General features: G+C 38.5%; 1 protein-coding gene across 3 annotated transcripts; it reads right to left on the reverse strand.

Annotated features, from left to right (window-relative positions):
• Positions 1–1,268: 1,268 nt before the first annotated feature.
• nt5e (5'-nucleotidase, ecto (CD73)) lies at positions 1,269–25,518 on the reverse strand. Of its 3 annotated transcripts, XM_042390618.1 has the most exons (10): positions 20,538–20,960; positions 19,630–20,433; positions 14,793–15,015; positions 12,733–12,921; positions 8,221–8,418; positions 6,726–6,880; positions 5,952–6,060; positions 5,528–5,677; positions 2,303–2,503; positions 1,269–2,179 (listed from the first exon to the last, which is right to left on the reverse strand). In XM_042390618.1, exons 2-10 carry the CDS (start codon positions 19,981–19,983, stop codon positions 2,004–2,006), a joined length of 1,755 nt encoding a protein of 584 aa, XP_042246552.1. In that variant the 5' UTR covers positions 19,984–20,433; positions 20,538–20,960; the 3' UTR covers positions 1,269–2,003. The 3 variants fall into 3 exon arrangements, with proteins under 3 accessions (XP_042246552.1, XP_042246553.1, XP_042246551.1); XM_042390619.1 differs by lacking the exons at positions 19,630–20,433; positions 20,538–20,960 and adding an exon at positions 25,391–25,518; XM_042390617.1 differs by lacking the exon at positions 20,538–20,960 and having other exon boundaries at positions 19,630–20,524.
• Positions 25,519–26,674: the final 1,156 nt, after the last annotated feature.

Here is a 26,674-nt window from a genome sequence, read left to right on the forward strand (position 1 = left end):
ATTCAGCCACAATTAGAGGACAATAAACTGGAAGTAGATATTTTATACTGACACTAACAATGTGTAATTCAAGACCATGTATTTGTGATTGCTATTTTATTTTGTTTACATCTGCTTTATATACATTTATAAAGACCTTTTCTCCTTTTATTTGCTGTATAATGAAGTATTCTGGTGTGTAGGTTTAGTTAGTAGAGTTCAATTTCTTTCTCTAAAAGGTAAATATTCTCAAGTTTAACCAGTAGTAATTACTTTGTTAATGTTTCAGCCAATGATGGTGCAGGGAAGCCAATCAGATCTAGCAGTTAGCTTACATTCGCTTACATTTTCGGTTAAATTGCACAATTAGCTATTAGCAGCTCCTGTTTGCAGTGCACCTATGAAAAATGTGATGATTCTCAGAGAAAGTCTGGAGTTTTAAGGTGCGTCTTTTTTCTATGATTTCTAAGCAGACTAATGGAGGTTTATTTCTGATGCACATCAGAGACGACGATATCGTCAGAAAGTGTAAGTTGCACTGAATCTAAAAATACGTTTGTTGCTCAGATTTGACGGAGTTATGACGCTGAGAAGGAGGGCGGTTTTTGGCGCAAAATGCCTGCACATCTCCCTCCACGTCCCATAACGTACATGTAAAGTGAAAAGAAAGCAGTGCTAGACTCATGAAAAACTGTAGTCTCAGGAACATACGAAGCTAGAAGTTTAGTTCATTAATGGTAAGTAACTGTAGAATAAGCTAGCTAACTAGCTAGCTAGGCAGCCTGGGTACTTAGGTCCAATGTACATGCTACAGAGACTCTCACATATTGTGCATAAACATTTTAGTGGACCCAGTTTATTTATTTTATGCAAAACACTTTGTTAAAACACTGAAATTCAAACTTATATTTGGTTGTTTAGCCAGTTAGCCTTTAGGGTCTGTTATTAGCCAAATCATAAGCACCCTAAAGCTGTTGTAAATGGCCTTTTCATCGTCATTCCTGTGCATTCAAGAGCTTATTTTTCATGTGACTCAGTACAAATGAAAGGTGAAAGGGTTACACGTGATTCTTGATTGATCCCTACAGGGAAATCCTCTCTAATTGTGACCTCCTTATGTTTCTGAATTAGAGCTACAACGATTAGTAGCCTAAATCAGTAGATCAGCAGTTGTTTTGATAATCAAATCTTTAAATCAATTTTTAAGAGGAAAAAAATGCCAAACATTTGGTGGTTGCAGCGTCGCCCATCAGAGGATTTGATTTGAACTTTTATGTGTCATACATGTTAGTAAACTAAATATCTTCGGATTTTGCACTCTTGATCACACACACAACACAACAAAGACATTTGCAGACATCACCTTTGGCTCTAAGACATTATGACGCACATTTTCACTGTTTTTTGACATGTTTTATAAACAAAATGATGAATCAATTAATTGAAAAAATAATTGGCAGATTAATCAATAACTAAAAGAATTGTTAGTTGCTCTAACTATTATGAATTGACTCTCTGAAGCTTTGAATTAACTTACTGGAGCCAGAAAATCCAAATATGGGAAAAGAGCACAAACACACCATACTTTTCTTGAAGTCACAATACTTACCTATCGATATCGCAAGAAGTCGTAAAACCACAACACCTCAGTTTTTTGTATAAAGATCTTTATTTCGTGTTTCTAGATAGAAATTTGTGGATTTCCTGCCAAACGCAAAACAGTCTGAGTGTTCTTGGAGCTGCAATCTAGTGGTCGTTAGAGGAACTGCAGCTTCTCGGACGCTGTTAGCTCAAACATTCAGCTGTAGTTTTTGTCCAAATGGAGTTTAAAGACACTCCCAACCACATTGTTTCAGAGAATTTGTATAATAGAGCTTCTTTTATGGTTTAAAAGGATGTTAAGATAGGATTGCAATAAATTTCAAAACAGGTTTTCAGCTCTGTAGGATTATTTTGTCCAAGTTCACACGCAGTTTATAAAACCTGTTTTTCTGTCCTCTCCTGTTTCTGGGTGATTTCAACTTTTAATTGCTCCCCCACAAAGTCCAGAGCAGCCCCAGTGAAACCAGTAAAACCAGTGGAGTGGTTTGTCCCCAAAGTCCAGAGGCTGAGTTGTAGATCTTAATGCGTCCTTCAACATACGGATAAACTTGCTTCCTTTGTTTGATGTAGTTTGACACAGTTGAAATGTCCAAATCCCCTGTAAGGAAATATAAAACAAGTGAAATTAAGAAAAAAAAAGGTACATCTTTATTCTAAATGTCAAGTGAAGTACAACAATCAGCTTAAAAACAAAACCCTCTAAAACAGCCAGAAGCCTCACCGCTGTTATGTTTGAGCATCTCTTCTTTTATCATGGAGAATCCATCTCCTCCGCTCACCATGAAGGACGGCAGCACCACTTTATAAAGCAATTGATCCTGAACAGGCTCGTAGTGAGGAACGCGGCAATTTGTGCAGAGGATGTTGAGAGTCTTTACACGATGGTCCGGAGGTTTGGACAGGTCAAACTCTACCTGAAACCCTGTTGGAGGACACGGAAAAGATCATCAGTCTGACTCATCCTGACACATGGCTGAGGATCAAACCTCAATACTTTTTTTGTTTTCTTGGTATTTTTGAATACAGAATTACACAATAGGAGGTACAGTTCAACAGAGCAACAGTAACACAGTAACGTAAAAACAAACCCACAGCATTCTTTGTATATAGGTAGTAACATATAAAGGATGGCAAACAAGACACAACAAAACAGACCAGACATGATGGGACAAGACAGACAAAACCAGAGAAACCGGGTTGATGGGACAAACTGCACATTGTATTTTCTTGTAGGTGTATTATAAAGAAAAGAGAGAAGAATAGTAAAACTTACACTTATATTGGGGGGCCATATGTGGAAAGAGGAATCAGTGTTGAAGGTACTGCAGAAAGGGTTTTCATAGGACTTAATGTTTTTCAAAGATGTGGTAAGTTTTTCTAGATTTGAATGGTCTGTTAGTAGATTGAGTCGGTGGGTTTATGGATACCTTGGTTCTGTCTTTCCAGTTCAGTAATATGGTCTTTTTGGCAATGGTTAGTGATATTAATATGGATGGTTTGAGTTGTTTGGGTGTCTATAATGTAGACACATCACCAAGCCAGAAGTTTTGGGTGTGTGGTCATAGCCATTTGTTGAGGTTGGACAATATGAACATGTGTTACTTTGGCTAAAGCCCATGTAGTAAAGTTTGTGGGTAGTAATGTGGGTTCTATGAGGGACTTTATATTAGATGGGTTTTGGAAAATGTGTTACTGTATATGCTTTGCCGATTAATATCTGTCGGTAGGTATATTTATGTCTGTGGTCCATTTGTCTGTACCGACTGATCTTCGGATGCCAACTGAGATGTGTTTGTTAACTGTCAGTTACCAAAAGTTGGCACCAAACGTGGGGTCAGTCTTGTTCAATTCTTTGACCAGATTAAATCAAAAATTTTAAATAAAATTTTCCAATTTTTTTACTATTTATTTTAGGACAAGTTCTTAAAACATATTGTTCTCATCATTGCCGGATTATTGGGGCCCCAGGGCAAAAATTTAATCCCGACTATACATGGTAGCACTTTGGAGCTGAGATGATTGGGTGATTAATTGACAGCAAATTAATTGGCAACAATTATGATAACTGATCAATAGTTTAAGTACATTTTTTTAAGTAAAAATACCTGAGATTCTCTGATAGCAGCTTCTCAAATGTGAATATTTGCTGTTTTTTTTTAAGTTTTCCAATATAGTAAACTCAACATCTTTGGGTTTTTGACTGTTGATCAGATAAAATAAGTCATCTGAATATGTTAACTTGGGCTTCAGGGAATAACGAGAAATGACAATGATGATGATAAAAAAAAAATTCAACATTTTGTAATACTTTATACACCAAACAATCACTCAATTGCCTTTAAAGCCAACCTGCTCTGTGGTCTGGTGTCATGGTTATTAACTTGCATTTACTGTGTCATAATTAAATGAAGAATATATGTCATGAGGACAATTGTATTTAGCTTTTTGTCTTTTACAAGTAAATGATTTGTTTTTCATTGTGAGATGGATTTTTTTCATTTTGGCATGGACCATGTGTCTCCAATCTCGAAAAAGAAGAAGCTCCTAATACATGCAATTCAATTGGAGTAAGTGTGCAGATGCTACCTTTTTTTCATGTAAAATTCATGTCACAATGAAAAAAAATAATGTAGTTATTAAACAAAAAAAGCTAAATAATTGTAATTTAACATGTTTTTCACTCTTATGACAGTAAACGCATTTATAAAAAAAATAGTATTTCACTTTAAACAAAGACAAAACTAGAGTAATTGTTTTTGGAGCCAAGGAAGAACGGTTAAAAGTCAGCACTCAGCTTCAATCGATAATGTTAAAAACTACAAATCAAGCCAGAAATCTTGGTGTAGTCACGGACTCAGACCTGAATTTCAACAGCCACATTAAGACAATTACAAAGTCAGCCTACTATGCCCTGAAGAATATATCAAGAATTAATGGACTTATGTCTCAGCAGGATTTGGAAAAACTGCATTTATCTTCAGTAGACTCGACAACTGTACCGCTGTCTTCACAGCTCTCCCTAAAAAATCGATCAGACAGCTGCAGCTGATTGATAACGCTGCTGCTCGAATCCTCACCAAGACCAAGAAAGTGGATCATATCACTCCAGTTCTCAGATCTTTACTGTCTGTCAAATAATTTATTTTAAAATACTGCTGTTGGTTTATAAAGCACTGAATAGTTTAGGACCAAAATACATTTCTGATCTGCTGCTACGGTATGAACCGTCTCTCAGGTCATCTGGATCAGGTCTGCTTTCTGTCTCCAGACTAAAAACTAAACATGGTGAAGCAGCTTTCAGTTTTTATGTTCCACATATCTGGAACAAACTCCCAGAAAACTGCAGGTCTGCTGCAACTCTCAGTTCAGCTGAAGACTTTTCTGTTTGCCTTTTATTAAACCACATTAAGGGTTAATATTTTACACTGCACTGTTACTTTTATTCTCTTGTTTTATCTGTCTTATTCCCTTTTGGCTTCTTTTTATTTCCAAATTTAACACTTTTTAATTGTTTTTATATGTCTTTTTACTTGCTTTTATATTCTGTTTTGATGCCTTTTATGCTCTATGTAAAGCGCTTTGAATTGCCTTGTTGTTGAAATGTGCTATACAAATAAACTTGCCCCGCCTTTATTTCATTGTTTGATTTGTTTTTATTTGGGCATTTTAAATTTTCCACACACGCCCATCCTGATATTGCGTAAAATTCATGCCCAATGAAAAAAAACAAACAATGTAGGTAGCGCTGTTGCTGCAGAAAAATAACACACAAATCAAAACAAGCACCAGGCATATACTGATTTCTTTTCTTTTAAATTTGTCAGGTATTTTTACATCATCCACACATGGATGAAGAAATGTAATTGATACAGAAAGTATAAGTGTTTTAAGCGTCCTAATATCCGAAAGATAATATCAACAGATGGAAATGTAAAAACACTGATACCGGACACTTGTAGGAACTCTCCGGTGCTTTGGCCGTATCGTCTCACTGAGTGTTCGAAAGCTTTCCGCAGCGTGGAGCCCTTCAGCACCACCAGGTCGAACGTTCCTCCGAAGGGTAAAACGGCGATAAGGTCCTCCATGGTGATCGAACCTACAGACGACAAATCAACACTGTTTTTATTAAGTTTTCTTACAATAAAACTAGGGGGGTTTTTTTGTGCTTGGTGGTGTTTTAGTTTAGCAGAAAACTATGTTGATAGATCTCTGAGTGTAGTGTCACATTGTGGAAACGTTTAGAGAATCAACAGTAATTTACTTTTTCCAACCAAAATGATGTCATGTTTTTCCTGGCATTTTCAGGCCCTGATTGTAAAACACAATAAAACCCTGGCTTCATTTTACTTCCAATGAAATCTGTGACACACCGTTCCTGGTATGTTCATCAATAGATGAACGGACGCCTCCTCCGTTGAAGATGCAGGCACTGACGTGGTTCCACTGGAGCCCGTCTTTGAATCCAATGGTGTTGTCAAGCTGAAGAATGGAGACGTACATGTTTTTATTCTATGTCGATATTCAATGTACTACCTGCTACTGATGAAGTATTCATTGTACACTATTTGAATCATTATTTGCTTCAAGATATTTACCACCTTGAGTGAGTTTGATGGTTTAAAACCCTCTGAAGTGTCTAGTCATCGATGAGCATTTATTATTTATAGTAATATAACTTTATTATTATATCATGTAGAGACAAGGTGAGAAAACAAGCTGAAAGCTCTGATGTGGGACTTTCACACAGTCACACAATATTTTTTGGAATTTTAAAACTGAATTATTGTGAATATCACCAGTTTTTTACAGGCATACATACACATACTTTCAATGAAAAAGGCACAAAAAACAGGTGATAAAGTCACTTTAAATGTAAATAGACTGTATTATAGCTGTATTTCTTACATTTTTCTTCTGTATTTGTGTGGATTAATTAGAGCTGCAACGATTAGTCGCATTAGTTGCCTTGTGGGTAATGTAGGCGCCAGGTTTTGACAAGGAAGAATGTGTGGAATAAAAAAAGACGATATCCCCGATTCTGCTGATTCAGTTTTGATGTTTTTTTTAATAACTGTCCATCATGCGTCCGACAGTGTTATAGGAGTGCAATGCTAAATCTGTGGAGTACTCTTTTAAAGACTTACCATGGCATCACAGATGAGGTTTCCCAGGTTGCATTCACGAAAGCGACACTCCTCAGTGCTCCCATTCAGAAAGACCAGAGTCTTTCCCACCACCTGAGCTGAGTAGTCTCCCATTTTTTTTTTCCATTCCTCCACTTCAGCAAGAATATCTGGATCTGGATGGGACATTATTCAGTTTTAGGCAGAGTTGAGGTAATAATTCACTCAGTCTGCTTTAAACGTTCTGCCTTGTCTACCTGCTTTTAACCCATATGGGCTGCAAGGAGAGATGGATTGAGAGAAATCTAAACAACTTTTGCTGAATAAAATGTCACATGTGTTTAAAATAGACTCAGTATTTATAAAAATGAGTCAAAACAGGCCACAATACCAGATCTTTAAGGCCCTGATTGTTAATTGTTTTCAATGAGAGTGAAGCTTTTTACTTGCTGCTTTTGCGTTGCTGAGCACCTCGCATTTTTCCACTCTATGCCCCTCACGTATTTGCAGGAATGCCTCGAATTAAAAGACTTCAACTCAGAGTGGAAAAGCGCCCGACGACATTAACATTTTTTGCCATCGTCCAATCGGATAAATTGAGGGGTGACAACAACAAGTGGAGATAACAGTCATGGAGGACAAACTAGTGGTGGCTGTTGCTAGATACCTGGAACTATGTGTCTTTACCAACCGTAGTAACCGTGATCTGAACATAAAACAACAGGCGTGGAGTGCGTTTGCTTCACACCAATACCAACAGTTCGGCTAAAGACAGGTGATTCAGTGGTTGCCTTGCATTTGTACGTGCAGTGTGTGGTGCGCTTGGTGTTTTGCAACTTGCAAAAAGCGCTCTGTCTGACTGGACATATTGTGGTCATCAGTGCTACCTCTTTTTATACTTCTGCTGTGGTAAACATATTTGAGACGTATTTTTACACTCTGCTGACATGCTGCTTTTATTAACTAAACTAAACATTCGCTTGTAGTGTTTGTGTAAGTCTGTGTGGTCTTGGCCAGAATTTCTGTAATTCTCATTGTGAAGAAATCCCATAAAAAGACTAAAATCAACCTCATCAACCTCTGTGCTTTAGACCTCCGTTGTTGTTCAAAAACTATTAAAAATACGTCAGTGAACCACATACCTGCACTGGGGACATGTTGTTTAGAAACGGCCCCAGAGACTACTAACAGTGTTCACATTTTCAGTCTCCAGAGAGTAGTTCTGTGTAAGACAGACACCAATGAGCATGTTTTGGAACATAGTTCTGTTTACAGCTTGGCTAGCTTGTTGTGCTACGTATCACAACCTCTTGACTTTGTACGGAAGCTCTTTGAGAAATGTTGACTGTCTGTGTCAGAGTCTAATCGTAAAACTGCTGCTCTGCTCGTCACAGTGCAAGAGACTTTCAGAAAAACTTTTCTCCTTGCAACAATAGAGGAAAAAGACAGATGAACAGTCCAACAAGAACAGGTCAAAAACCTAACAAACATTACACTGGGACTTGGAGATTTTTACCCTGCGGGATGCTGCTGTTCAGCAGGATGGGGTTGCCTTCAGCACGCAGTACTTTTCCAGCTTCATCGAATGTTACGTCCAGACGACCCAGATATTTTCCAAAGGCATAGGCCTGCACAACAGGAACCTTCCGCCCATCCTCTGAGGTCACCATGAATGGATAAGGACCTGCAGGGACTTCATTAGAAGGATGAGGTCCTGAAACAAAAAAGTGTGGACAGGAAAAATCGTTAACAAGGAAAGGGTTGCGATAACATCTTCAAACACAAATTTAAAAAGCTGGTACCAGAGAAAGTTCAGCATTTTAACTCATGTGACTAAAAGGGTTATCATAATTGTTGTTGATTGCTTTGCTACTGATGACCTAAGCGTTTCAGTTCAGAGTATTGTTATGTGAAGCAGCTCTGATGAAGGTTGTGGAGTCTGGCCGCTATCAGGTAAAATATTTGATCACTCTTGCTTACAAAAAGCCAATTTATACCCTGATATTAATTAAAAGGGCGCCGAAAATCATAATATATGCACACATACGATGAATTTGTTCCCTGGAATTAATCTGTATGCATTAATCAACCATTTCATGGGTCGCTCTCAGGTTACATCCTACACAGCTGTTATCTCACTGGTTGCCCATTGAATGCTCACTGACAACACCATCAAAGGTTAAACTGACCAAACTCTGAGTGCAGCCGGGAGGAGAGAAAAATCTGTGTCACGTGAAAAGAATAGTTCACACCATCTGTGGATCATCAGCTATTTGCGGCAGCGCTCAGAGCTCAACACACAATCACTGTAGTTCTGTGTGTAAAATGGAAAAAAATAGTCTTGAAGTGTAAAAAATATACTTCATGCTGCAGTTATGTGCTTCGTAAAGCACCTAGGTATTGATTTACATAGAAATAAATCTGCTCTTTCAGACGCCCTTTAAATAATTGACTGAAAAAAGCTGCTGAAATGCTTTCTGTGTAGACAAACTGTTGGTCTGTTATTTTGGTTGCTCTGCCCTAATTTTGCTTTTCTAACTCTAATTACTGGCAAACATGGCAGCACATAGTAAACATAGATATAAGCTTTTAAACAAACCTGTCAGTCACATTAATGTTTTTTTTTTCCTCTGTCAGTGGGTTTAACTGAGTCACACAACACAAATGTGGACTTCACAAGAAGTCTTGGATGCATTATTGTCAGCTTCAAGACATTCTTACTCACTAACGTCCAAATAATGACTAAGCGCTGGCCAGATAGACTAAGTGTCGCTTGTTACACACTGCCTGATCTTTGCCTCAGAAATTTTTTTTTTTTTCCAGACCAACAACTCACTTCCTCAGCCTAGCCAATGACTGTTCACTGCTGTTTATACATGACAGTACGGAGATATTTATGGAGGCCATACTCCATGTCGACAGCATGTTTACCCTTCAGTAAACCACCAGTATGACAACTCAAAGTTTCCTCTCATGCTGGAGCTACAACACAGCTCACAGAGACGGACAGTCTTAGACGCTGCTGCAGGAGAATAAATGGAAGAAGGAGAAGAGTAACATTTTAGAAACACATGTGAAGATGAAGTCAAGCAAGTTAATGGCTTACTAACAAGACTCAAAATCTACAGCCAGAGTAGCGCCCCCATCAGGCTGCAATGTTTATAAAAAACAGAATAACTGGATGGATTGCTATTGCTATTTGTACATCTATCAAATATCCAGGCCTATATTTATATTCTTGGGCTTTACTTTAATATCTTTGCATGATTTACAGTCCTTTATGCAGCCCCTCAGTTCAGCCTCTGTCTGACACAGGCAGTTTTAGCTCCTGTCTCTTTAAGGCCCTCCCTCCCGCTGAGCCCACTCTGTTCTGATTGGTCAGCTTCAGGACGCTTCCTCCGGCTCCAGAGGCTACGTCAACAAACCATGAAAAAAACTACAGTATAGTAGGATTTCACTACTTTTTCTCATTCTTTACTTGAAATGGAGACTTCTCAAATACATCCAGACATGCTCGAGCTGAAATACAATCCAAATATGAGAGTGGACAACGCAAACGACACATGGAAAAACATTAGCAACAACCTTAGCAACCAAGGCTATGGAACAGACAGCCGTTTATGGGCATGTGCGACAAGTCTAAGTCAGCTCGTCAGCAAGGTAGAAAAAAACATTGAAAACGAAGCATCGGGGCAGGTTGAAGCCCTGGCTTTTGACTTGCCGGAAACATTTTTACATACATTCACCTCAAGTTTTAGAACTTTGCCCCTGTTTAACATCCAACATCAACAGTATATAAAAACAGAATACCAGAAAAAGCATAATATACTCCCCTATAAGAGTTTTCAGGACATCTCAGACTCAGCTGATCAGGCTCAGCCCTAGCTTGTCAGACTTGACTCAATATGAGTCAGTCTTTAGCCTCAGCTGCACTTTTGATGCATTTATGTCATATTGTTCAGACTGTAAGTACAGTCAAGTCAGAAGTCAGTGATATTGAGACTTTCCGACAGCTATGATATCCTCTGCTTGGCTAACAGAACTACACAAGTCAAACAAACAAACTGCTGACAAAATGGCTGCAAAGCCAATATTGCTGGCATTTAAATAAAATCCAATATTAACATTAATATAATCACTTCAGCTAGTGAGAAGACATATGTACTCGCTCTTTTTGTATAGCATAAAAAAATATTAACGCTCTATTAAGTATGAAAATATAGAATAATAGAAAGTAACATCAATGTAGACAAACATAACTGATAATAAAATGTTTTAAATTTTTGGTTCTTGTTATAAGTAAATTACTGGCTACCAACTTGTTTTTTTTTTTGAGATTTATAGTTTTATGGTTTTTTGATTAAGCACAGAAACAAAACACAATCACAGAGTGAACAGAGAGGGCTCATCAAAACAATACTTAAGGTAGCAAGGCAACATGAACTCAAGTAAAGGGCATTTAACTGTATCTTTACACAGAAATACAGTCATCCATTAACAACACTGCTGTTACACTTATGTAAACATGCCTGATGTAATGAGGGTAAATGTGTTTGTTAATTTCACAACCTCATGAAAAGCCAAAAACCTGAATTCTGTCCAAAAATTAATGCATGATACAGTAGTTCCCCCACTTCTTGAGAAAGCAATCCACCCTAATGAGTGACCTGGAAGAGAGCTTATCCTAAGTCACCAATTTTGTTTTGCTCATTTCAGTGAATCACAGTGATGCCAGAGGTGCAGAGGAGGATTTCCAATTCATGACAATAATTTTCTGTCCTACAGAGCATGACGGCAGTCTGGACCCAATGCAGCTGAGCAGCTGATAAATGATCCAAACTGGCTACCATCCTTGTTTGGATTACGCAACTATCTTTCTTCTGCAGAAGATTAAATATTTCTTCATCCAGACAGCTAAAAGAATCTTTGAGGATTCTGGAGATACCTTCAGGGCATCAAGCTGGTAACGCAGTTTTCAAGCAAAAACGTATCCACAGCAGGAGTTTCAGGTTGTTTCTTCAAATACCTCCGTCCACATTAAAATGTCAAAACGAGTCATTCTCCACCTACTGGGCATGTGCGGAGGACAGACGAGCAAGTCAGCCACAGAAAACCAGCGCAGATGAAAAACAGTATACTGTATTGTTTCCACTGCGGGTTCTTGACATTTAGTTTAATGCGAATAGATTATGACAGTTTCAGTGAGAGACAGGTGGTAGATAGCTACGTTTAACACTAAACCAGCTATGTTGTTATTGTCGTGTTTTTATCCTCTTTCTTTCAAATGAAAAACAAATAACAGCCACCATCTGTTATGTCAGTGATATGACAGCATTTCTAAAAAGCTAAGTTACAACCCCAAGCCTGCGTTTTCACATTTACACACTCTGGGGGTCGTTTTGGAAAAGCTCCGTTTTCAGGGGTTGAAAACGCCATTTTTGTCTGGACGTACGGCCAAAATGGAGAGAAGAAGATGCGTTTACGAATTTAGCTGGCATAGTCTGGACATTGTCTCGTGGCCACAGGCTCCAACCAAACTTCTCCAACTGATCTTTTCTAAACTAAACAAAATGGCAGCTGCTGGCAGTGCTACATGGCAGGTTGGAAAGCACTAAGGTTACATAACTTCCTGGGTAGCTCACTGCACCTGTCATTCCTTAGATCCAGAAATCCTCAAACTCAATTTTATCATCCTTGTAACTCATTAGATATTTTGTTATTATTTCTTTAAATAGTAACTGTTTTTGCTGCTGAAAATGTTTAGATATCACCACAATTTATCACCATATAACACAAACAGCACAACCTTTCAGAGCAGCTGCTGCAAATTCATTCGTTTTGAACTGCAATAAACAAAAAGGTATAAAAATAAACAATAACTTAAAAGGTTTACATGTTTGTGATTAAGCAGAGCTCCATCTTACTCTTGAATTAAACCTAAAGGGCACAGGGAAAGTTTAAACATGCATTAGAGCTACAAATCAAGATATGACAGATGTAGCATTGACAGCTGTATTCACCTCCTCACCTGTATAGAGGAAAGTGTTGGTGTGTCCGCCGATCACGACGTCAACACCACGCACCTTCTTGGCGATCTCCTTGTCGACGGTGAAGCCGGAGTGACCCAGAGCGATGATCTTATTGACTCCCAGCGTCTGCAGTTTGTCCACCTCCAGCTGCAGTGCTTTCACCTCATCCTCGAACTGCAGGTGTGGTCCTGCAGAGCAACAGGGACAGACTTGTATAAATATCTGTCAAACCTGGTAGCACCCCCATCAACAACTAGCAGTGGTGGAAGAATCCTTTACTTAAGTAATAATACCAATACAGCAATGTAAAAGTACTCCATTACAAGTAAAAGTCCTGCATGAAAAATCCTACTTAAGTAAAAGTATATGAGTATTAGTAGCTTGATGTAGTTTAAGTATTGCAGTAAAAGTAGTGGTTTGGTCCCTCTGACTGATATATTATTATATATGATATCATTAGATTATTGATACTGAAACATCAGTGTTGGAGCAGCATGTTACTGTTGTAGCTGCTGGAGGTGGAGCTAGTTTCAACTACTTTATATACAGTTTACTAGTTTAGTCCAGTGGTTCCCAATCTAGGGGTCAGGCCCCTCCAAAGGGTCACCACATAAATCTGAGGGGTCATGAGATGATTAATGGGAGAGGAAAGAAGAAAAAACAAAGTTCTGATACACAAATCTGTTTTCAGTTTTTGGACTTTTTCTCTAATCTTTGATTTTTGGTGAAATATTGCATCATTTGAACATTTATTGAAATGAAAGCATGTGAGAAGTTTAGAGGGAAAAATCACTATTTGGTGGAGCTGTTAACAACTCATAGACATGTGAAATGTGACCCCGACTACACACTGCTTTTTGTAAGACGTCAAAATCCAAAAAGGTTGGAAACCACTGGTTTCATCTTTAACAACGTGTTGCATTTTAAAAGCTTCTTATATAATCCATTGTGTCAAATCTTCAAGTACAAGTACCTCACCATTTTACTTTAGTACACGTTATTAATGGGACATAACCTTATGAATGTCTGTGTACTGAAATGTTGTTCCCAATAAATCTCCTCTAATTGCAAGCACAGAAGACAGTGTGCGGGAGTTCTTTGATCTATAGCTGTTTTCAGAGAAGAAGCTCTAAAAACCCATTGTACGCTACTTGATCAGAATCAAATGACAAACAGACACAGTTAGCTGTAGACGAGCTGGTGAACATAGTGGAACATTTAGCAACTAAAGAACCAGATATTTCCCTCAGGAGTTGGTAGAGAGCAAAAACAGAGCTAAACGAGTGTGAATATTGGACCTAGATTCAGCAGGGGGACAGAAACAACCTCAGTTGTAAATCATCAGAAGTTTTCTTGCACTCCAGGGGTTATATTAGACTCAAACCTATCATTTTACAGCCGAGGATGGTGCAATCATGCTTCCTTCAGTTGACACAAAAGCTACAATTAAATCATTTTAAGTAGTTGCAGATGTTGAGAGAGCAGCCCATAAAGTTACATCCTCTCACTTTAATGGCTCTTATTCTCTCTAGTCCGGCCTAAGCCATGAGTCAACTGCATGCCCTCACTTTGTTCAAAATGCTGCAGATAGCATGTTAACAAACTCCAGAAAAACAGATCACATCTCCCCTGTTCTGGCATCTTTGCATGGTGAGTTTTAGAATTCATTTTAAGATTTTCCTTATAACTTTTATGACTTTTAATGGTCGAACCCTTGTTATGTTGTTCATGTTTCATATCTCTTATGAACCACAGAGCATCCTGAAATTCTCAGGCATCTCAGGAGATTCTCAGTTTTGATTTTATTTGACCTGACTACTATAAGCCCCTTTGGCAAGATGATAAGAAGTTTCTACATTTTCTTTTGGAAGACGTTTTTTTGTTGCAACATACCAAAAATTCCTTTTAACTCATCCTAACAGGTGGAGAAGAAACAGTGTATACTATACTGATGTAGACTGACAGAGAGAGATTATATATAATCTCATACGCTGTAATGTTTACAGTGAAAATGAACTTGTAAATGATGTGTGACAGAAAACGAACCACTTCTCCTCACCTGGCTTGGACAGAGCAGGCGTTTCCCGTGATGTGTATCCTACCACGCCCACCCTCTCACTGCTAACATTAAGTATCTTATATGGTTGATAATATTTGCCAAATGTCGGGGCCAGAGCTTTGTCTGTTTTGATGTTAGCACTGACAATCGGACACTGGATCTGCTGCAGGAACGGTTTCATGAGTCCGTCCAGTCCGTTGTCAAACTCGTGATTCCCAAAAACCTGAAAAGCACAAAGAGAAGTCAAATAAAGAACTTGGATTGATTGGTTCCTCTAGATGTTTCTGATAGTTAACGATGAAGTGTTAAAGAGGGAAGTTTGAATTTTGTTTGGAAATATGAAAAGTAATTTGATCTACTGTTTTTATCAGCACATGACTGAAGCCTCTGAAAAGCTTCAAATAAAGTTTTAAATACATTTTTGCAGAAATCGAGGGATGTAGATTTGATCCCTCATCCACCATTACATTGAAAGAGCTTAAAGAAGGGATCTTTAAATTGCTAGTAAGAACAGGATGAATGTGAGTCATGAGCGGTTCAACCAAAGTGATTTTCCCAACTCAAATTGTTTCATTTGTATTTATAAAATGGGTAGAGGTATAAGGCAGTGGAGCAACATATCTTGACAGCAGGTTGGTCTGCTGGTTAGACAGACCGGTTTTTAAAAGACCAGTGTGTCAGGTTAGGGTGGCATCTAGCAGTGAGGTTGCAGATTGCAACCAACTGAATACCTTTCCCCCTCCCAAGCATGTAGGAGAACCTACGGTGGCTTCGAAAAAGGTGAAAGGCCCTCTCTAGAGTCAGTGTTTAGTTTGTCCATTCTGGGCTACTGTAGAAACATGGTGGTGCAACATGGCGGGCTCTGTGGAGGGGGACCTGCTTCCTATGCAGATATAAAGGGCTCATTCTAAGGTAATGAAAACACATTGATTCTTAGTTTCATGGGATTATACAATAATTAAAATATACTTATGAATATTATATACCATTTCTGCCAATCGATCTCCCTAAATCTTACACACTGGACTAATCTGGATTATTTCAGTGGCGACCGGCCAATAGAGGGCGGATGTGTGACACCCCACCAGCCACAAAGTTTACCTCAGAGCCAGCAAACTTCATAAATTATTATTAAATATTTGATCATATAAACTAGTTTTTACTTTCACAGCATTTGATATACTACAAATTAAACTCTACCGTATTAAACTGATCACACAAATTAATCTATTTAGTAATTTATATGGTTGTTTTATTGGATGTAAAAACCAATAAAACAATGGGATTCATAAGGGATTGAGTAGCCAATCAAGAGCCCACACAGGGAAGCTGTCTGTCATTGTATTTCTCACGCTATCAACAATTAATTGTTGATTATTGTTAGAGAAGCAGAGAGACTTCTAGCCACTTTATTCCACTCAGTGGAATAAATACTGTATGACAGTCTTATATTTGTGTCACCAGATGAGGGAGAGGTGTTAGTTTGAGCTCTGACTTTCCTCAACTTCTTCCTGTTTACATCCGGTATCATTGGTCCAGTCCAGCAGATGGTGACAATATGACGGTCAGTAAGTAGCAAGACGATAGGCTTCACTGTAGGCTGTTGGCACTTTTTATATACACATATTTGCATTGCTTCTGTGACAATCACAGAAGCAGTCAGCCTTCAAGCATTAAGTAGAAAGGCAGAATATGATAACCAAATCAAGACAGTTTTTTTTATGTTTTTGAAAAAAAAAAGAATGTACATTCAGTATTAAAGGTAAATACACTTTTTTTTTTTTCTAGAGGATCTTTCCGATTGGTGAGAGAAGAGCCAGTTAAGTAGACCAGCTGTTGGATGGACTGTCTTTGCTTTTTTGATTAAATTGTTGAGTATAATTGTAAGAGTCCTCTATAATTGGAGTCAAAATTTGGTGCAATAAACAGGACAACAATGCTATTGTGAAAGCAGAAGCCCTGAGTGCCTGTAGCCCCACCCAGGTAAATAATCACCTGCCACCATTGGATCACTTTAGTTCTGCAAGGCACACAAACAATAAGCATGGTAGTCGTACTTAAATCTTTGAGTATTTCCTCCTTTAGTTCAGGTTGTTGATCTGCACACACAGACTTTTGTCCTCTTCCACAGAACTGTACCACAGCTCATTAAAGAACAAGAATGTTAATTCAGTCCGACTACCAAAATGTTTCTGGAAAGAAGATGGACGCTGAGATCCAACAGACAGCAGTTCTTTCAAGCATGAAAAGTAGAGCAGAGGAGAACAAAAAGTTTGTTGATGGGACCCCAACATCTGTCAACCGCTGACGCTCTGAAAATCAACCAGAAAAAAAACAACACAACAGAATAACTCTTTGTTCCTGATTGGGACAGAAACCGCTCTTTCAGTCAGTAAATCCAATCCCAAAACATGATACTCTGATGCACCAGCAGATACTGGTGCAACACCACCAATAACACCCAATAACAAGTGAAATTTTGCGAAGGTTCCGTGTGTAGCTAATAAAGGCAGACACTACTCAGTCAGCATTAATTTGGTGATTTGCAGGTCTAAATACACATTAAAACATTAATAATTTAACATTTTTAAGAAGAAAGAAGAGCAGTTTAACTCAGTTTAACTTCACTTCAAAATACAGTATAGTTGCTGATGACACAATGATTAAATCTAACAGATTTTGCAAAAACTTTCACCTGTAAATCAAATTTGGCCCACTTTTAATCTAGACATCACCAACTCACCAAAGAAATGCTCAAATCACCACAACATGCATTCAAAATACATGAAAAAGGAGGAAATACAAGTAGATGAAGAAAACATCTTCACCACTTTGACAATACATATGTTGCCTTTAGAAAAGAAACTGCAAGAAGAACAAATTATGAAACACATTTACGGATTTGACGCCACATAAAAATGTGTTGCAAATGCAGAAAACACAGGAAAATAAAAAAGCATAGTCATAACAGATGTTTCTAGGGGGCGTTAAAGCTGATGAACAAGCCTGTGTGTGTGATTTGCTGAGGATGACCATTCATCAATGATGGTGAGGTAATTTTTTAGATATGGACTAGAAATGTTCATGTATATGCTGATGATACACAACTTTATATTTCTCTTAAACCTAATGAGATAGCAAATGTACCACATCTTCTTAGCTGTTATTCCTACAGAGAATTATCAGCGACTCTGCAGCTCCCCTCGGCTTTATGGAGCTTTGTAGTGAGTTTCAGCTCATTGTTTAGCTGTCCGGCTGCAACTTTACTGTTTTGGTACACTCTTAATGCTCTCATACTGTCATTTTCGGCTGATTTTCTTTGTCCACTTTTTCTAAATGTGATGTCAAAGCGTTAAAGTTGCAGTGCGTTGAGCTCTCTCAGCCACTGTACAGAGGTCATTTATTAAAACATCCCATTTCAGGGTAAAACACATCAGCAGGAAACAGTTTGTTCTCTATCAGAATATAAAATGTGACTGAACTAATTTATCTAGTTCTGGTGCAAAGATTGGAAGGCACAGAGAGCAGACAGCTGATCCATTAAAACGTTTCTCTCTTTGAGTTGCTGCTATTAAGCTAATTGAAACTAACTGAGGCCTTTAGACTGAAACCAATAAATCACCTTTCCTTTCCTTCCTCTCAGTTAGAGTCTGATTCCTCATCAACACAAACCTTTCTTTTATATCTTTATGGATTTAATAGTGTAAGTAAGGGATCTGGACACTTCTTCCACCACTGGAAATAAAACATGTTTTAGAGTAATAAAGTCATTATAAACTCATCATACCATTTCCATCATGTTATGGAGAAGATCAATAATGTAATTTCCCATTGGAAATCAGTTGTGGAAGCAGTACTGTACTCACTTAAGTAAAAGTAGAAATACTCTGTTACAAGCAAAAGTCCTGCATTCAAAATAAGTAAAAGTACGTAAGTATTTGCATCAAATTATACTTGAAGTACCAAAAATACTTATGAAGCAGAATCATACATATTGCTGAATTATAATTACTCACGTGTGAGCATCACTTAATGCTGCAGCTGGTAAAAGTGAAGCTAGTTCTAATTACAAGCTTAATTGATACATCAAACCTTATCAGTTGTTTCTATTCTTTATTAATAATCTGAATCTGCAGAGGAACAAAAGTTGGCAGATAAATATAGTGGAGTGAAAAGAACAATAATTTCCTCCAACTTGTAGAGTAGAAGTATCAAGTAGCAGAAAATGGAAATACTCAAGTAAAGTACAAGTACCTCAAAATTGTACTCGAGTACAATACTTGAGTAAATGCACTTGGAGCTGCAGTGATTAATCAATTAGTCAATCAATAGAAAGTTAATTACAAGCTATTTTGATAATCGATTAACCATTTTGAGTCATTTTTTAAGATAAAATGTCCAAAGTCTCTGATTCCAGATTCTCAAATGTGAATATTTTCTGGTTTCTTTAGTCCTCTATGGGTTATAGACTGATGGTCGGTACAAAACAAGACATTTAAAGACGTCACTTTGGGCTTTGAGATACAGTGATTGACTTTTTTTTTTTTTTTTTTTTTTTACCATTTTCTGGTGGAACTAATCAATTGAGAAAATAATCGTCAGATAAATCGATAATGAAAATAATCGTTAGTTACAGCCCTATACTTAATTACATTTAATCACCGGTGTATGCAAAGTATCTGCTCATCTATCTGTTTAATAATGCACATCACTTTAATTGCAGTATTACACACCAGTGACTGAATGTCCTGACATACTTCTCCAATGCAGATCATCAGACAGATAGAAATGTTTCTACTGTCTTCTAGTTTCAGATGAGATCATAAATCATTCCTACCATGGCATCATAATGCAGTTTGTTCATAAAATGCGCAGCCTCGGCGCCCTTGTAGAAGTTGAACCAGACGGTCCCCTGGAACTGGTCTCCGGCGTCCAGCAGAAGCACGTTCTTCTCGGCGTTGCGGATCCTCTTGACCATCGTGGCTCTCCGGGCAACTCCGGCGAAACATTCGCCGCTTTTGCCGCACGTCCCAGAGTTCTTACTGGTCTCCTCCACCCGGGCGTGCACGTCGTTGGTGTGGAGGAGAACCAGGTCCCAGGCGGTGGAGACGGGGAAGCCCAGCGGCAGCAGCAGGAGGAGGGGGAGGCACAGCCGCGGCAGAGCGCTCCGCTCCGGGCGCACCGCTCCCATCTCTCCGCTGCGCGCAAAAACACTGGAGGACGAAACCGGGGGACAGTGGCTGGTGGAGGTGCTTGTTTTTCTTACATGACCCACAGGAATCTTTCTTGTTTTCCTTTTCTCTGCTCCTTCTGCTCTCTGTCAGTCTTCTTAAGGATTAAATTACACTCCGCTTACACTACATAACGGGCAGACTGACAGAGACAGAGAGCGTCAAGAGGCACCGCTGGGAAAAAAGGAGGAGGAGGAGGAGGAAGGCTTCAGGGAGGATTTTCGTTGTTATAGCTACGCCTTTTCTTCTCTGATGTCTCCCCCTACCTTTGACTTATTCGCACACTTGTCAACCAGACACTCATTGGATGGAGGCTGTGCGTATCTGGAGGATTTTGAAGCATCTCCCTCAGGCGAGGCGAGTATATTTGTAGGCTAAAGCACTTTTCAGGAAAAAAGGAATTCCAAGTGCTTTAACATAGGACATAAAGAGACAATGAGACAAGATTTAAAAGAAACATAAAAACAACACAAAAAGACATGGTTAAAAACAGAATAACAGAAAAGCTCCTTACACCACAAATCTGACAATCTGGAGATGGAGGACGTTTGTTTCCTGATCCAAAGCTTTGACGCTTTGTTTATGTGCCTTCAAAACAAAATACTCCCAGTAAAACTGAGATAATCTACAGTGAAGTCTGCAGGGAAGCAGTACCTAAACAGAGAGAGGAATAAAAGATGTGAAAGATTGAAGATGTTAATTGTTTTTTACTGTATGCTGTTACCACATCATGCATATTTTTACTCACTAAGCATCAAAGAGCTTTTCTGTAACATTTCCTTACAGAACCATGTATATGAAGTAAAATGAATAACAAGGCAACACAGTAAAAAAAAATGTCTAACTGCAAAACACACAATTTTGGCTCAGAATCTGTTTACAATGTGATATTTTTGTCCCAATAAAGATGTAATTGTCCTGTTGTTAATTAGATGCAGTCATGCATAATTTACATTCCTTACAGCACTGCTCTAAAAACCTACATGTATTCAGACCAGAGAAGAGTGTGTATGCTTCTCTTTTACTTCCATGCCATTAAGCAAAAAGCAAATGGATCTTAAACAGAGAGAGAGAGAGACAGAGAGAGAGAGAGAGACAGAGAGAGAGGAGGAGGAGGAAAAAATGAAAGAGGGATGAAATTTGCTCTCTGCAGCTGATGTTGAAAGGTAACACAAGAAGATTCGATAAGAGATTCAATAGAGGATTTGGATTCGATTTTTGATAATCAAATAAACATTTTAGTCATTTTTAATCCAAATGCCAAATGTATTTTTGGGTTTTGGACTGTTAGTTAAAAAAACAAAACATGTACAGACATCACCTTTAACTTTTTTACAGACAATAGTTGCAGCCCTATATTACACTTTAATATACACCTTGTGTAAAAGCTTGCACATCACATCCACTTATTGTCAAAATATAAGCAGACTGTATTCTGTACATACACTGTGTCCATCAATCATCAATAAACACACATAGACCGCCTACTACATATATATCATGTGCTTTGCAGGATTTCTAACCCTGTATCTACAGTTTATCGTAACAATTTGATCTGTGTATTAGGGATGTGCAGAGAGCCCAGTATTTCTATCTGTATCTGTATTTGTTGAGGCAGCACAATTATTTGTATTTGTATTTGAATAAAAGTGGAAAGAGGCTTAAAAATCCTGTTTTTTTTTGTTTTGTTTTTATTACACTTTTAATTAAAGTGTTACAATAAGTGTTCATGCATAAACTACCTTACAAAGACGGTCCCTACAGCGGGTCTTGAACTGGAGTCTCTCAGATCACAGAAGACTGCACTGACTACTGAGCTACAACTTTACTCATCACCTCATTGAAGACAGACCTTTAGTAACCAAACTGTGACTGCTTTCAACTTGAAAATGAAAGGAAACCTGAAGCCTACACACATTGTATTAAACACAATTAGTAAACACTAGGCCAAAAACTAAAAACACCAGAACGATCCTTTATTTCTTGCCTGATCTTTATCATCCCTCAGCTCTGCCGTCGGGCACATCTATTCATATCAAACTATGTAAGCAAGTCAATTGGCAGGAAAGTAAAAACATTCTAATTCACAGCAGATCAAAATATCTAGATGGCGTAACATAAAGTCCAGATGTTGCTTCTCTCCCACTCCCAAAACAAACAATGGGAGGGAACAAGTCCAAGCAAGTTCTCTTGAAGTTTACACAAAGTATTCTGGGAAAATATAATATCACTTTCACTGTCACACCTTTTACCCCACTCCCCAAAAACGTCATCCTTTAACATTCACAGGATGCTTTTCACATTAAAAGTGCTTTAGAGGAAGCCAAAGCGTTGCATCACATTTAAAGTCTAACATTTTGACTATTATGGATTCCAGGTATGCAATCCAAGCTTTCCAACTCCTGAAACTAACTATAAAACAGTCCTACTGACTGTGCCCAAAATCTACAAATCCTATTTACTACACAGCGTACTATATTTACCCTCCACCATTTCATTTGAGTGTGTAAATTCCATGACAGGTTCACTACTTTCTGCTATCAATCACACAATTGGGATGCTGCACAAAGCACTGAAAAACAGGCAGAAAATAATGTGATAATTTAAAAAAAAAATGGTAACACCTCCTGCAATCACTGAGGAGAGGAAATTAATTAGTAACACAGTTTATAAGCTATGATAGCTCAGTTCAGCTCAGGTCAGCACAGTTCACCTAAGTTGAAAAAGAGGGGGAAAATCTGGCACAGATTTACTTTTTTCCAATGATCACATAATTTCCAATGAAATAAGGCGTTCACCCTGACATATTGTTGTACTAAATCCTGGCTGTCACTTTTAACCACACCTTTAAAGTGACTGTAATCAATATTAACTCCACTGTATGAGCTGACAGTGTGTAATGTGTTGATTGTGGCTCGTAGTGATGAACCTACAGAGAATTATCAGCAACTCTGCAGCTACTCTCGAGCTTTATAGTGAGTTTCAGTTCATTGTTTAGCTGTCTGGCTGCACCTTTACTGTTCTGCTTCACTCTCAGCGCTCTCATAGCATCGTTTTCGGCTGCAGCAGGCAGCTGTTTTCAAGAAAAAGCTCTAAAAACCTACTGTACACTACCTGCTCAGCGCCAAACGGCAAACAGACACAGTTAGCTGTAGACTAGCTGGTGAACATAGTGGAGCATTTAGCAGCTAAAGAGCCAGATATTTCCCTCAGGAGTTGATGGAGAGCAAAAACAGAGCTAAAAGAGAGTAAATATTGGACTTACATTCACCAGGTGAACAGGACCACGACTCAAGGTCAACATATTAACTTAAAAGCTCATGATATGTCAGTGTTGTGTTCACTACTTGTTTCTGAAAAGTGGACAAAAGGTGTCATGTTACATTTGAGTTGGTGATGTTTCAGGAGTGGGGTTTGATTTACCTGCAGAAGTAATACATACTAGCAAAACCTCATATTTTCTATACGGCATTTCAGTATCAAATTGATAACGTAAATTGTAAAGTGGTGTCAAGCTGATGTAAGATTCATAAAGTCATGATGTTGTGTGAGCACCAACTACTGACTAGAGCTCACAGTTTGACCAGTATTTTGCTTTCTGCTGTATCTGCATGACATTTAAATGACCGACGCTGCCGGAGACTTCCCGATCAGGTTACACACTCCCACACACTTCGCAGACTTTCAGACTCAGATACCCAGCCCCCCCTCCCCTTGCCGAAAACACATGCTTCAGAGTAAAACCGCAATGATAACACCTGTAAGGTTTGGTGCAATAACAAGTCAAGTTTATTTATGTAGCCTGAAATCTCAAGTTTATCTCAGAGAGCTTTTACAGTGTTTACAGACTGACACACCAACCTTCAGTCTTTACTGTAGAGCCCTAGTTTGGATCAGGTACAACTTTTATCAGACAGGGAAACTGCAGAAAACAGAACAGAGAGCAGACAGACATGTGATAGGTGTTGTATGTGCAGAGTAGTACTGGTGCATGAAAATCACAAACTGAGGTGAGGGCACAAAGGCAAAAAATTGAGGTACAAACCTGTAAATTGGACAGGCTGATATCAGCTTATCAAAGATATATTGTATCATGATATATAATGTAGCTCAATGAAAACATGGAACTGCAGCACAGGAATGCTAAAGATATTCTTATATTTCAACAGTAACATTTTCCACTCCACAGATTTACCATTTCACTCCCCTAACATAGTTGGACACACGCTAACTGTCACCCTCACCTGTACCCTCCATCCTGCCGAAGACCATAACAGAAATAGGCATTTTAACTCTACAGAGGTTTTATTGTCTTTCTTTGTGGACTACATTTGGTCGACTGTTTCTTTGTTTAGAATCAACATGTTCTTGAGATTATGGTTGCTGGAGGTCTAGATAACAGCTCTATTGTCAGGAAACTGACAGAGATATTAGACCAATATAACTTCTGACAGTCCATCTTGGTTTAATGAACTCAAAGCAGGAAACTAAGACTGTATCTATTTATATTTGTTGATTAATCTACTGTTTATTTTCTCAATTTAGAATAAATCAGAATAGTTGTACAAAATCAATTTAAGTGCAATGCAAGGAGTACCCACACACTAAATCAAAGCTTGCTTTGACCCTCACAGGATGTTGTCACACAATATTTCACAAAGTTTAATGTTACTTGATTAGAATACCTGCCCTGTTGGCACAATTTAGCTAAAGTAGCTAATGTAGGCCAAGTATGCACTGCTCGGTGTTTCCTAGCTAGCATTAGCTTGGGTCCGAGGTAGCGGGGCGTGTTTCCAGGCGTGTTGGTCCTGGCTCCAAATGGAAAAGATGGTGCCGACCATAAGCTGCAACTCTGGGCTTCAAACCGGCTCTGATGAAACCAACGGGTGATGTCATACCTCGCTACACCCATCATTATATACAGCATATGGTTTGATCATGGGCTCAGTTATTGTGTACATTTTTAACTACGTTTTGTTGAGAGGAACCAAAAGCAGGGTTGTCTGGTGAAGAGAAAATTTTCAACCAAAAAGGGGGTTCATTTGAGGATAAGCACCTTAAGATGCATCTTGTTTTTAAGGACGCAACCAGACAATTAAACAAATAAATAAATATGGTAAATGGCCGCATTTATGTAATGCTTTTATCAAAATCGCTTTACAGTGTTGGCCTCAAGCCGGCTCCAAGGAAACCAGTGGGGGATGTCACACCTCGCTACATCCATCTTTATATAATCTGTGGTCTCGACCTGATGAATCGCACAAATGAGGATAACGTTGCACATTTACAGGGCCTCTCGTTGAAGGTATTGACGGCGTTGCACTCGGTTGTTCAGCTTGTCTGGCAGTGAAGCTGTGTCCTACTTACCAGAAGAATACAGATGTTGTACCACAGTCTGACACTTGTGGCTGCTTTGATCTCTGCCCTCCTTGGGTGCAGAGTGGGCGCTCTGCTGCTGGTGTTCAACACAATCCGGCTGACGCAACAAACACCAGAGACTGATTAGTTCCCCCTTTTTTAAGACACTGATGAAGAGGATGGAAAGGCGGCTGATGGTATGAATCAGTGTCTCTGTAGCAACAATCTGAGGAAGCCAGAGGAATCTGTCTTAAACTGGTGAGGTGATTTTGCACTTATACATGAGAATATATACTGTGCATTTGCTTTGTTGATTAAAAGCTCTGTTTTCGCCGTCTACTTTTCTCTTTTTGGAGCACTTTTCTCTGACTTGTGTCTCTGGTCTGTCCCTGACATGCTGGAGTCATGGAGATTCCTGAAGCTCTGTTTATCGTTGGCTTATTTAAAGTATATTAATATTAAACATATCGCATGTCCGAATTGCACCAAATTCGACACTGCATTGATTCGCCAAGGACATACATACAGACATACGGACAGAGAGTCCTTCCTTTAGTAGAGAGATTTCAGTAACAAAATATTCATATGTAACATACCTGCAAAATTTTCACTTTAAACCCTTTCCAATATTTTGTTTCAGCAATATCTTACAGCCTTTTAGTAGTCATCATGAAGACTTGAATGGTTTTGTTTGTTCTCTGAACAACGCTGTGCCTTTCTCCACCAGCCACAGGAAGAAAATTGACAGTTGGAATTAATGACTTGGTTTCTCTTTTCAGATACAGACAATGCGAACTGACTCACCTCACAGACAGGGTGAACTATTTCCCTGTCACTCCCTTTTCTTAAGTAAATTTGAGAGAAGTCACATTCCTTTGAGTTGCTCCCTCTCCTCTTGAAGTGTCTGAATTGGTCAGAAGAAAATAACTTTATTTGTATAGCACCTTTCATACAACAAATTGCAACTCAAAGTGCTTTACAACAAAAGAAATTACATGCACCAAGTGCTTCACATCAAGAAAGACATAAAAGACATGCATAACTGTAAAGCAGACTGAGACAAAAGCTAGTTAAAGGTTAAGGTGAAGAGATATGAAAAAATATTTAGTAAGCTGGCTACCCTGATATCTAGTGTGTGTTCAACAGTTTTGGGTATACTGACAAAGGCTGTGTTATAAAAATTATGATTGCACTGCGTACGAGTGTTACTATTTTATCTAGATCATGATGAATTGTTCCTGTTTTGTACTGCAACTCTGCAACATCAGCAGATTTATCAGCTAAGGTTAAAGG

This window comes from Thunnus maccoyii, chromosome 17 (assembly GCF_910596095.1).
Source record: "Thunnus maccoyii chromosome 17, fThuMac1.1, whole genome shotgun sequence".
NCBI classification, from domain to species: Eukaryota; Metazoa; Chordata; class Actinopteri; order Scombriformes; family Scombridae; genus Thunnus; species Thunnus maccoyii.